At 34.9% G+C, this 12889-nt stretch overlaps 1 protein-coding gene across 1 annotated transcript in view; it reads left to right on the top strand.

The window, feature by feature from the left end:
* The window catches only part of lrch2 (leucine-rich repeats and calponin homology (CH) domain containing 2), a 138104-nt gene that overhangs the window by 52770 nt on the left and 72445 nt on the right, over positions 1-12889 (top strand). The window contains exons 6-10 of the mRNA XM_056458145.1: positions 552-682; positions 1878-1965; positions 4012-4108; positions 10675-10775; positions 10915-10979. Of these exons, the coding sequence (XP_056314120.1) occupies positions 552-682; positions 1878-1965; positions 4012-4108; positions 10675-10775; positions 10915-10979 (482 nt within the window). The remainder of the gene's footprint in view (positions 1-551; positions 683-1877; positions 1966-4011; positions 4109-10674; positions 10776-10914; positions 10980-12889) is intronic.

The following is a 12889-nucleotide window of genomic DNA, read 5'->3' as shown; positions in this document are numbered from 1 at the left end:
AAACCATTATTTTACAATAACTTGCCTAATTATCCTAACCTGCCTAGTTAACCTAATTGACCTAGTTAAGCCTTTAAATGTCACTTTAAGCTGTGCTCTCCGTTAAACAGAAATTAGGTAAAAAAAATAAACAAAGGGGCTAATAATTCAGGGGGGTTAATAATTCTGACTTCAACTGTACATGATTCACACCCTTATAAAATTAGCCCCAATCGATCCTAATTAATGATTTCTTTCCAAATAAAGCTATTCCAGCCATCTGGTGAAATTGTATTCATATCACAATATATATTGCACAAAAACAAAATATCGCAATGTCAGATTTTTCCAAAGTCATGTAGACCTAGTAAGAAACATCAGTAGTTTACAGAATGAAACAAAAATTGCATTTGGTTCAAACACACAACTATAAATTGCAAATCCAGAGAAACTGAAATGTCGAAGTGGTCTCTTAAATCGTGTCTCTTTGATGAATAGAATGTTTCAAAAGACAGCAGTTTTGTGATGTCTCATCTTTTCTCTGTTTGTTAATTAATCTTCTGTGCTTTTAGATCTGCCTGAAGGGAAAGATCCACATCTTCAAGTATCTGAACCTGCAGGCATGTCGTCTGGATAAAAAGCCTGACACACTTGACCTGCCTTCTCTGGGAAAACGCTGTTTACCTCAGCAGCTGACTGACAGGTCCGTACAGCCTTTTGCCATCTATTTATTGCAATCTACCAACAACACCAATTTTAGAGCCCCAATGAATCATGTCATAAACACGTATCTGTATTCGCTCAGGGATTTCATGCTGCACCCGTGATTCACATAAACACTTTTTAAATCTTCCATTTTTTTAATGTCACTGAAACCTCATCTACTTGTATCCACAAATATTTGTCTCTGTTTATATCTACATCATATTTTCTATCATATATTTTTGATTGGGAGCAATGTATAGCAGTTGCTGACACTAGCCAGGTTACCATCCTCAGTTGAAGCAAATCTTTTTAAAGTTCGCCAAAAAAGAAAAAAATCTCAAATTTGAATGTTTTTTCCTCATCGAGATGTTAGAGCAACTGACTGTAGTATTAGTAACCTAACAGAAAACAAGGCAAGCATAAAGCAGACAGGACTGCAGTTAGAAACAATTGGGCAAGTTATAATTGTAAAACAATATATATTCAAAAAGGCGGCAACACCAAAGGTCCAAGATTGCTAATTTTAATTAAAAAAGGCTGACATAAAACATGTAACAATTTAAGCACAAGGCTCTTCATTAGACAGTGTTCATCACAGTAAGGTGCTCCTTTTTGTACACTTCCAGATCACATGATCTATGAACTTAGATATTCAAAATTGCTTCATTTCATTCCAGCTATCAGTTTATTGAAAGGAAACTATGATTATGTGCTATTGGTAGGGCCAGATGGAATCTGCGGATGTTTTTTGCTATTTTTGCGGAGAATTTTAGTAAAAATCTGCAGATTTCTGCTGAATTAGTTTGGCAGTATCATAACTAAAACCTTAATATGTGAAATAAAAAAATATCTTTTTTAAACTTTTATTTAATGTTTAAAATGCAAATACAATTAGATTCACTTTATTTGGTAAATAAAGCGAGTCTCTCATATAATATATCTGCTGAAAAACAGAAAATATTACTGTACAAACTGTATTGTATATAAATCAGATGAACATTTTCATATTAGTCAATAATATTACTGTAATTAATTAAAAAACTGAATAAATATAGATTTACACACATTTACTCAAGTAAGTAAACAGAATTAAAGATGGGCTAAAAATCTGCAGAATTCTGCGCGTGCAGATTCCGTGTGGGCCTAGTTATTGGTCTCCCTGTTTAACTGTGTATGTGTCTTTGTTTGTGTAGTATGGAAGATTTCTATCCCAGTAAAAACCACGGCCCTGACTCAGGTATTGGCAGTGACAATGGTGACAAAAGACTGTCGACTACAGAGGTAATCACATGTAAATGCTTTTTTTTTTTATCTCAGAATGGGCAAAGCAACCTCCAGTTTTGCAAGATCATCATGTCTGACACATTGGATCTAGCTTTAGAAATCATTGTAGATTTGTTAAAATCAGGGATATTTTTTTTTTTTTTGGCAAAAAAATCAGTGCACAAAATTTGCATTGTGCAGTTAGCCTATGGAATATATAGTGGTTTAACATGTAACATCCTTGGAATTTGCCTCAATTATGTCTATTTTGCAAGTTTAAGTAATTGAACTCAATTTTTACTAACTAGACACCATGCAGCAAGCAATTTGGCTGTCTACACATCAAAACACTTAAATATCAGGCAGTCATTCATTTAAATATCAGTCACTGCACTCCCTACAAAATGGTGAGCGTTATAATCTAATGAATACATATTAAAACAATTGAACTTTATTAAACATACATAGGCTGATGTACTAATAGTACTGATGTTGATGATTTTCAAACCATTTGCCAAGATCTGCTGCTGCTTTCAATAATATAGCAATAAATGTTACGGAAAATTGTGATCAAACTCACATGGGTAGCATGAGGTTAACACCGATTATAGCACATAATCAGTACCTGAGGTGATCATTGTCTTTGTAGTTTGCTGTTTTGCTGCGACGTTGCAGAAATAGTAATGTTTCTTAAATCGAAATTTTGTGCGTTGCAATTAGTTTAACATGAAAAGATACCATTTATCGTGACACGTGTGTAGTTAGGACACAGTGTTATGGCTCCTCTTTCTTCCCCCTCAACCCACCAATAACCTGCATATTATTAGCATCTCTATGATGATTGAAACATTATATACAAAGAAAAAATAATTAAGTAAAGTTCCTTGCCACTCTCTCCAAATCAAACAATTTATCACCACCACCAGGTACGGCACATTGCACCATTGCATTTAAGAATGTATACAGTAGGTTAAGTCATCTTTGTTGGGTATAGTTTGGGAGCACACCTAGAAATGGTATACCTTTAGGTGACATGTATATTTAGAGTCTTCGTAGCCTACTAAGATCCAATGTTACTGTAAAATATAGCCCAGAACATTAGATGATTTGGGAGCAGACATCACTGTTATTTTCATACAATCGGACATTACCCATGTAAAACAGAAAAAAAGGTTTTATTCCTTTTGATGTCAGAAATAAAATGCAAAAAAGGTATAGATTTGCTTACAATACATATATGGTTGCATACCATTAAAGGATTGTATGTAAAGGTCAATCTGTGATTAGCCCACTATTATGCTTGAATCTAAGTGTAAAAAATAAAACACAATTCACAGTATTACTCCATGGTTTTTTTAGAGAGCATACTTTATTATTATGCTTTTACATTATTCAATTCTGCAGATATTTTTTACATACAGTACACTAGATAGTAGCAGTAGCTCGATTGTTTTGGAAAAGCAGTTCATGCAGTTGCTGCTGCGGCAGTAAAAATAGCAAAAACTGCGGCAGTACATCAGTCTGTAACACAAAAGTCATTCAAAAACTGCCATGCCATATTATGAACAGGACTGCAAAGCACAAATAATATGAGAGCTTTTTTTAGCCATTTAGTGGGATCCCTAACCTGTATATTTGACATTAAGTTTTGGCAACTCAATACAAATTGTCACTTTTTTTCACAAGGAAGTCTCCGCTCACAAAACAAAACAGGCATTCATCAAACTAAAACCTAGTGTGACTAATGAAATGAAAGCCTTGCACTTTTGCAGAAAGATCTAATTTCCGCATTGCAAAATAAGGCGGATAGTACAACGAAGAGCTGTAAATACAATGAAAACAGTTTTTCACTTGATGGGAAAAGATATCACACATTAGCACAATAGCTCTTGATTAGTTGAGCTGGAAACACCAGTTGAGCATGACGAAAGATGATCTAGTTGGATGATCGAAGAATTTTGTTGTGGGAGTAAAAGAACTGTCAATAACGTAAAGAGTTTTCCAGCAGGTGTCTTACAAAACAGACAAAAAAATCTTGTGTTTTCTCTTTCTCCTGTTCTGCAGCCATCTGACGATGACACCATGAGTCTCCACTCTCAAGTGTCAGAAACGGCGCGAGCTGACGCACACATACTGCTCACAAAGCTGGACTCAAACAAAGGTGTGCTTTCAGCATTAGAAATACTAACCACAGATCATCTTTCTTACAAGTACTGACTCACTGTTGCATGCTTTTCCCTGGAAATGCTGTTATATTGACATCTTTAGTCTTTTACCCCCTCACAGTGTATTTTTTTAATACTGTGGTTCACCTGTCATGTGTTAATTTATTAATTGAGTCATAGTTGCTGATACTTTGCCCTGCTGCTTTAAGATTAGCTTGATGTTTTGTTGTGCCAGATACAATAGTAATAACGTCATAATAAAAACACAATATATATACAGTTAGGTCCATAAATATTTGGACATCGACACAATTGCAACATTTTTGGCTCTATACACCAACACAATGGATTTGAAATAAAACAAACAATATGTGCTTTTACTGCAGACTGTCAGCTTTAATTTGAGGGTATCCAAATCAGGTGAACGGTGTAGGAATTACAACAGTTTACATATGTGCCTCCCAGTTGTTAAGGGTCCAAAAGTAATTGGACAGTTGGCTTCTAAGCGGTTCCATGGCCAGGTGTGTCTCATTTCCCCAATTACAATAAGCAGATAAAAGGTCCAGAGTTCATTTCAAGTTCACCTATTTTCATATGGAATCTGTTACTGTCAACTCTCAAGATGAGATCCAAAGAGCTGTCACTATCAGTCAAGCAAGCCATCATTAGGCTGAAAAAGCAAAACAAACCCATCAGAGAGATAGCAAAAACATTAGGAGTGGCCAAAAAAACTTTTTTTGAGAATTCCTAAAAAGTAAGAACGCACAAGTGAGCTCAGCAACACCAAAAGACAACGGAAAACAACTGTGGTGGATGACCAAAGAATTCTTTCCCTGGAAAAGAACACCCTTCACACCAGTTAGCCAGATCAAGAACACCCTCCAGTAGGGAGATGTGTGTGTGTGTGTCTGTCAGAATCAATAATCAAGAGAAGACTACACCAGAATGAATACAGAGTGTTCACCACAAGATGTAAACCATTGGTGAGCCTCAAAAACAGGAAAGCCAGATTAGAGTTCTAAAAAAGCCTTCACGGTGCTGGAACGACATTCTGTGGACAGATGAGATCAAGATCAACTTGTATCAGAGTGATGAGAGGAGAAGAGTATGGAATAGGAAAGGAGCTGCTCATGATCATAAGCAGTGAAGCATGGTGGTAGTAATGTCATGGTGTGGGCATGTAAGGCTGTCGATGGAACTGGTTCTGTTGTATTTATTGATTATGTGACTGCTGAAAAAAGCAGGTGGATGAGTTCTAAAGTGTTTCAGGCAATATTTTCTGCTTATTTTAAGCCAAATGCTTCAGAACTCTCTGGACGGTTCTTCACAATGCAGATGAAGAAATAACCAAAAGCCTACTGCAAAAGCAACCAAAGAGTTTTTGAAGGGAAAGAAGTGAAATGTTATGCAATGGCCAAGTCAATCACCTGAACCAAATCTTATTGAGTTTGAAGGAAAAATAAACTTGAAACTGAAGGGAAAATGTCCAAGAACAAGCAGGAACTGAAGACAGTTGCTGTAGAGGCCTGGCAGAGCACCACCAGGAATGAAACCCAGCATCTTGTGATGTTTATGTGTTCCAGACTTCAGGCTGTAATTGACTGCAAAGGATTTGCAACCAAATATTAAAAAGTGAAGGTTTGATTTACGATTATTATTCTGTCCAATTACTTTTGGACCCTTAACAAGTGGGAGGCACATATGCAAACTGTGGTAATTCCTGCAGCGTTAACCTGATTTGGATGTAAATACTCTCAAATTAAAGCTGACAGTCTGCAGTTAAAGCACATCTTATTAGGTTCATTTCAAATCCATTGTGTTGGTGTATAAAGCCAAAAATGTTAGAATTGTGTCAATGTCCAAATATTTATGGACCTAACTGTATATATTTACCAATTAACGTTTATTTCATAGTAGACAGTTTAAGCGAAAGTATTAGATGAAGTTATTGGTATTGATTTACTTTGTAGGTTACTTTTGCCTCACCTAAAGTTAACCTTTAAAAATATGAACATTATAACTGCTCTGTTTCTTTAACCTTTATTCAGCATTACAGGTTAAGGCCTACACACTTTTCTGACAATTCATTGGGTACACCTTGTTAGTAATGGGTTGGAGCCTATTTTGTTTTCAGAACCACCCTATTCCTTTGTTACAAGATTCAACAATGTCCTCAGTGATATGGCACATACTGACATAACAGCATTACGCAGATGTACGTGGGATTTGATGACTGCACGTCAGTGATGCATATCTCCCGTTTCACCACAAGCTAAAGATTGAGATCTGGTGATTATGGAGGACGTTTAAGGACAGTGAGCTTTTGGAGAAACTAGATGATTTGAGCTTCGTGACATCGCACATTATCCTGCTGCTTATACCTGTAGCCATCACAGCCATAGGCGCAACTTGGCATTTGAGCGAGGGAAGGAACCAATTTAACAAAAATCCATTAAAAAACAACAACCTTTGATTCATCAATCATTGATTAAACCAAAAAAAATAAATAAATAAATAAAAAAGGCACCAAATTAAACAGGATATCAGGGTTCCCACACTTCTTGAATGTACTTGAAAGCACTTAAATTTCAGACATATGAGTTTTAAGGCCTGGAAAGTAAACATAGGTTTTTAAAAGTGCTTAATTAAAAGATTATTTATTTTATTTCTGCAATTTGTCAAAAAAACGAGAAAAAAAAATATCCTTATTTTAAAAATGTTCAATTTAAATCTTGTACAAGAACTATGACAAATACTGCACATTTGATCAATATTTCAGAAACCACATTTGAATATTACCATTTTACCTGTAATATTACCAGTATTGCATTGATGTAATCAGTAAAAATTTAAAATCACACATTTGTAACATCATCATTACTCATTCATTTTAATATAAATATTAAGAGTAAGTGAAATGTTAAGTCCAGTAAGGACTTTCATGTGCTGGGGGAATTAAAAAATGCTTGATTTGAAATTAATAGTGCTTTAAAAAGGCCTTGAAAGTCATTGAATCTGCTGTTTATGAAAGTGTGGAAACCCTGGTATAAAGTTCACCCAAAAATCTAAATAGTCGTTATTTACACAAAAAGAAGCTATTTTGAAGAAAGCTAGAAACCTGTAACCCGTAACTTTCAAAGCATATGTGTTTTTTACTATGGAAGTCAATTAGGCCAGGACACACAAAGCCATTGATGTGAGCGCCTGTGTTTCACACATCGTCTCTCATTGGGTTAACAGGAGTGAGTTGGCCCGATTCAGAATGTACAATCGGCATTGGCGAAAGAGAGCGCTCTGATTGGCTGTTTAGCTACGAATCTGAGTGCCACAACAAAAAATGAAGTGACAAAACCAAGCATTGATTCAAGTCAAGAGAGAACACAAAAAGCTGGCTATAATTTTGCTACATTTCTCAAATATTTGCTAACAAAATGGATTATTAGATCATCAGACATTTTTGCATGAGGAAGTCCCTCCATGGTGAGTGACAAGTGCTGTGAAAATGATACTAAATAATGCTTTGTCTCATAGTCTGTCATTTTGACTGATGGGGTTGTAAAAATTATGCTATAATTTATTATTAGCCATCATTTAATGCATTAATTATTTTTTTAAGACATAAGTAATTTAATAACATTTAGTTTTGTTCATGTTTTCATATTAATTACAAATTTACAATATGAGTAGACATATTTATTTGTTCATGAATAGAACAGATGAAGATAGTATGTGTGACTTTTTCCTTCTCCACACAAAGCAGAATCTTTTATCTGTTTTTGAAAGGTGGAAACACTAAAACAGGACCTCTGTACTTCAAAAGCCAAATATGAACAAAATAATATAGCAAATAGACTATGAATAAACTATGAACAAAACACCCCAGAGATGTTAGTGTCTTTCTTGATGGATAAACAGTGCTTGTCTGCCCATTTTTTTATGTCTTTGACTTGTTAAAAATGAACATGTCTTTGACTAGTTAAAAATACCATATCTTTTTTGAGGGGTTTATTTTTTACAAATGTAAATAGAAACAGAGCTTCAGTGAGAGTAACAATTGCTAAAATTATTTTTATAAATTGAGCATAATTAAAACTCTTACTTAAGTTTTTATATCATTAAAATAATTTTTGCGATGCGCTCAACATGTTCAATATGACTGCATAAAGTGGAGCTCGTATGCTTTCTTTATTTGATATGTAGGATTTACTGGATGTAAGATTTCGTGGAATGTCACTTTTCACATCAGTGAAAGCTAACCATTCAAAAGGGTTTTGTGTTATCAAGTTTTTTTTTTTTTTTTACCTCACTTTCACCTGAGAATAGTATTAAAGCACTCTGTCTTAAAATGTCTGCATTTTATGGTGTATAAAGAAAGTAATGTATTACTCCATATGTCTACAATTACAGTATATGAATACAATTGGACAACATGGGAAACATTGGATGGACACGGATTGCAACTATATCCTTGCAGAATGTGGAAAGGTTTAAATCAGGAGTGTCAAACTCTTCTTGGAGGGCCACAGCCCTGCACAATTTAGTTCCAACCCTGCTTCAACACACTTACTTTGTTTGATCAGGTGTGTTTACCTTAGGGTTAAAGATAATCTTTGCAGAGCTGTGGCCCTCAGGGAACTGAGTTTGACACCTCTGGTTTAAATGATACATAACTGGGGCACAAATATGTCAAAAAATATCCCCCACATCATCAACCTGAACCATTTGAATGTCCTTTGGACAAGACGTCTTTCGGATAGGTTGTTAAATCTATGGTCTTAAAACATTCCATGGCTGTCCTACACTCTTAGAAATAAAGGTACAAAATTTGTCACAGGAGCAGAACTTTGCATAGGTTTTTAAAAGTGCCTGAATTAAATGATTATTTATTTTATTCCTGCAATTTGTCAAAAAACAGAAGAAAAAAAAATCCTTATTTTAAAAATGTTCAATTTAAATCTTGTACAGGAACTATGACAAATACTGCACATTTGATCAATATTTCAGAAACCACATTTGAATATTACCATTTTTACTTGTAATATTACCAGTATTGCATTGATGTAATCAGTAAAAATTAAAAATGACACATTTGCAACATCATCATTACTCAATCATTTTAATATAAATATTAGGAGTAAGTAAAAGGTACATTTTTGTTCCTAACAGGTCCTTATAGGTATTATAATATCTATTTATAATACAGTGCTCAGCATATATAAGTACACCCCTCACAAATCTATCTTTGAATTTCATATTTTTAATAAGAAGCTATACAATATTATATTTGTGCATATACATAAGATTAGTCCGTACTGAATCCAAATCTGGAGCTTATCTAGCAAAATAACTTACGATAACGATCCAAAAACTAATACACCCAAATGTATATATTATAAAAAAATATTAAATAAAAATTTAAACACGACGAAAAATCAAGAGAAAAAAAAAAATAGAAAAATGTAGTTGAAATTTTGTAGGTTGTAATTTTCTTTTTCAATATTTTGCTTGATTTTTTAATTTGTATTATATTTCAATTTCTAAATAGGTTTGGTGACTAAAATGTTATTTGAATAAAAATATCTGTTTAATAAATCTGTTTTGTTTAAATGCACTAAAATACATTGCCTATTCACTGAGAAATGGATACAAATATTCATTTTCAAAAAGGGTTGTACTCTGTGCTGAGCACTGTACCTATTAATACATATTAATACCTAAAAAGTACATATAAATACCTATTTATAATACTTATTAATACATATTAATACCTAAAAAGTACAAACTTGTACCTCATAGCACCTTGAAGGGTACAAAGTGTACCCTAAATGTACTAATGTTCACCTGTATGGTACAGAAGTGTACTTTTCGAAAAGGTACTGCCCCAGTAACAGATTTTGTACCTCTATTTCTGAGTGTGTAACTAAATCATTGTCACTGTCTTTCCTTGATCCTATAGCTAGTTGGGGAGAGACCCGATCATATTATTGTAAAGCTTAATTCATATTTTTTCTTTCATATTAAGATGCTCATTTTGAACTTCAGCAGTTCATCTTGACCATGTTTAGAATACCCTGAGGTAGCATGTGATTGACCAGATATATATTTTTGATAACTAGCAGAGTGTCAGGTTTATGTAATTCACCACTTTGCAGATACTTGATTGTTGAGGCCACTACAACTTCCTGGCATTAAATAGTGTTATAATAGCCAGTAATTGTTAGTTGTCAAGTGAAAAGTTCAAAGACATCAGCAAATTATGCATGACCGCAAAAGCAATCTTTGGTTTTTCTTTTTTTCTGACGTGACATTTATTTCGGTGAGTTTTATTTTACTTATGATTGACACTGCAACTGATAATTACAGTTATAACATTTACTGACATATTAATCCTATTCAAAGTCTACACTCCCAGCAATCTCACAAAATACAAAACAAAGCCCTTTTGGCTTCTCAAGAAGTGTTGCATCTTACATAGCTGGTGTGTCTAGTAGGCAAATAAAATATCATTTTACGAGGAAGAAACCACCTCGTCTCAATAAGATCTCATCTCAATTGTGTGCAGATCAGGACCCATATGACTTTATTGACCCCAATCCAGATGAAGAGGGCACTCTGTCTGAGGGAGATCTACAGCACAATGCACCTTATGTGTCATGTATAAAGGTATGTATAAACACATAGACCCTTATCAACATTCTATCTTTACTGTTTTTTTGTCATGCGAAGGAATCCCACACCTGAATCCATAGTTACAAAAACACAAAACCAGCCTGTAAAAGATCTTCCCATCTCTCCTTTGCAGGAGCTGGAGCGGGTCCTGAAAACACACCAAAGCAAAGACAAAGAGAACTGGAAAGAGGAGTCAGGGTAAGTCCATAATATGAGATACTATGCAGGGATTTTCCCATGCACAAATAATCTGCCTTCTTCCCACCACCTTTAGATTACTTCCATTATCATCAATGACCTTGGTTACACATCCTACATGTTACAAACAAGTGTATACAACATTAACTGTTACTAATGTAGGCTAATAAAAAAATTCATGCAGCGTAACGTTGAGTGCATCTCGCGCTCCACGTCATAGCAGAAAGTGCGTCGTCGTAGCTTGAGGCGAGCGCTATTATTTACAATACTCCAATTGTGAAAACGCATTAGGCAGAAACTGTGCTCAATTTCACTGCATGTGTTTTCTAGACAGTCTTTCACTGACACTTACAGCAGAAGCTCCTATTTCACTGCGATTGAGAGAATGAAAGTAAACTCTCTCTCTTTCTCAATCTAAATCACTTTGTAAATCGCTCCCAAACGCGCTCCCAAACAGCTTGTTACAGGTGTGTCTGTGTTTATACAGACAGCCTCCCCATCCCCCCCCACCCCTAAAATATAAAACTGTGTATGCATCGTGATGCCCCAAGATGTCGAATTGAACCGAATCGATGGCATGATAATCGTAACCGTGAGACCAGTGTAGGTTCACACCTCTAATTTCTACATTAGAAGCATTGCCACCACAGCCGAGTGGCTCAACACCAACTCTACGGCAAACGCGTTGAGAAAAAGCCACAAGCAGAAGTTGACAGGACTAGACAGTGGGCGAAAAAATTGCAGCCAAGGCAGCAGAGCTGCGAAGGCTGTAGTGTTCAACACAAAGTTCAAATTTATTTGTTTATTAAAAATCAAATGTGTGTTACGCTGTTGCGTATGTATTAAATATAACTGACAATTTAAATAAAATGTTTTATTCAATTCAAGTAGTCACTTGTACATAATTATTTTCTAGGGTTCAAAATTTATACAGATTTTTACATTTTTCGAAATGGGTAGGAAGTTGGCATTGCATTTCATTTGAAATGGTATTAAAAAGGTCTTAAAAAGCCTTGAAATTCATTTGGAGGATCCCAGGGGTACCCTGATTATGTAGCCAGCAGTACATATGGCTGCATTTCATTTTTAAAATGAACGATACGGGGCGGTATGACACTGTTCCTTTTTACGCTTACCAGCTGACCGCTTACCTCCGTATGGACGGCTTTCCTGCTGTTACCAGTTTGTTCCTTTAACTCGCCATGTACGTCGAATTGAGACGCATAAACAATATCAATACAATTGGTTGGGTTTAGGGAAGGAGGAGGGTGGGTCAGTCGATCGGTCAGTCAGTCAGTCAGTCAGTCAGTCAGTCAGTCAAACAGGCAGTCGACAGCAGCCTCTGGTGGGTTTACATGAGAACAGCAAGCATACACAGCAGCCTCTAGTGGATTCGCAAAAATTGTGAATAAAAACTCCTGGGACGTACAGTTGAAGTCAGAATTATTAGCCCCCCTTTTAATTTTTTTTCATTTTTAAATATTTCCCAAATGATGTTTAACAGATCAAGGAAATTTTTACAGTATGTCTGATAATAGTTTTTTCTTCTGGAGAAAGTCTTGTTTGTTTTATTTTGGCTAGAATAAAAGCCGTTTTTATTTTTTAAACACCATTTTAAGGTCAACATTATTAGCCCCTTTAAGCTATATTTTTTTTGATATTCTACAGAACAAGCCATCATTATACAATGACTTGCCTAATTACCCTAACCTGCCTAGTTAACCTAATTAACATATTTAAGCCTTTAAATGTCACTTTAAGCTGTATAGAAGTGTCTTGAAAAATATCTAGTAAAATATTATTTACTGTCATCATGGCAAAGATAAAATAAATCAGTTAATAGAAATGAGTTATTAAACTATTAAAATCTGCTCTCCGTTGAACAGAAGTTGGGGAAACAAATAATCAGG

Source organism: Danio aesculapii, chromosome 5 (genome assembly GCF_903798145.1).
Source record: "Danio aesculapii chromosome 5, fDanAes4.1, whole genome shotgun sequence".
NCBI lineage: Eukaryota > Metazoa > Chordata > Actinopteri > Cypriniformes > Danionidae > Danio > Danio aesculapii.
This window is presented reverse-complemented; position numbering and strand designations above follow the sequence as displayed.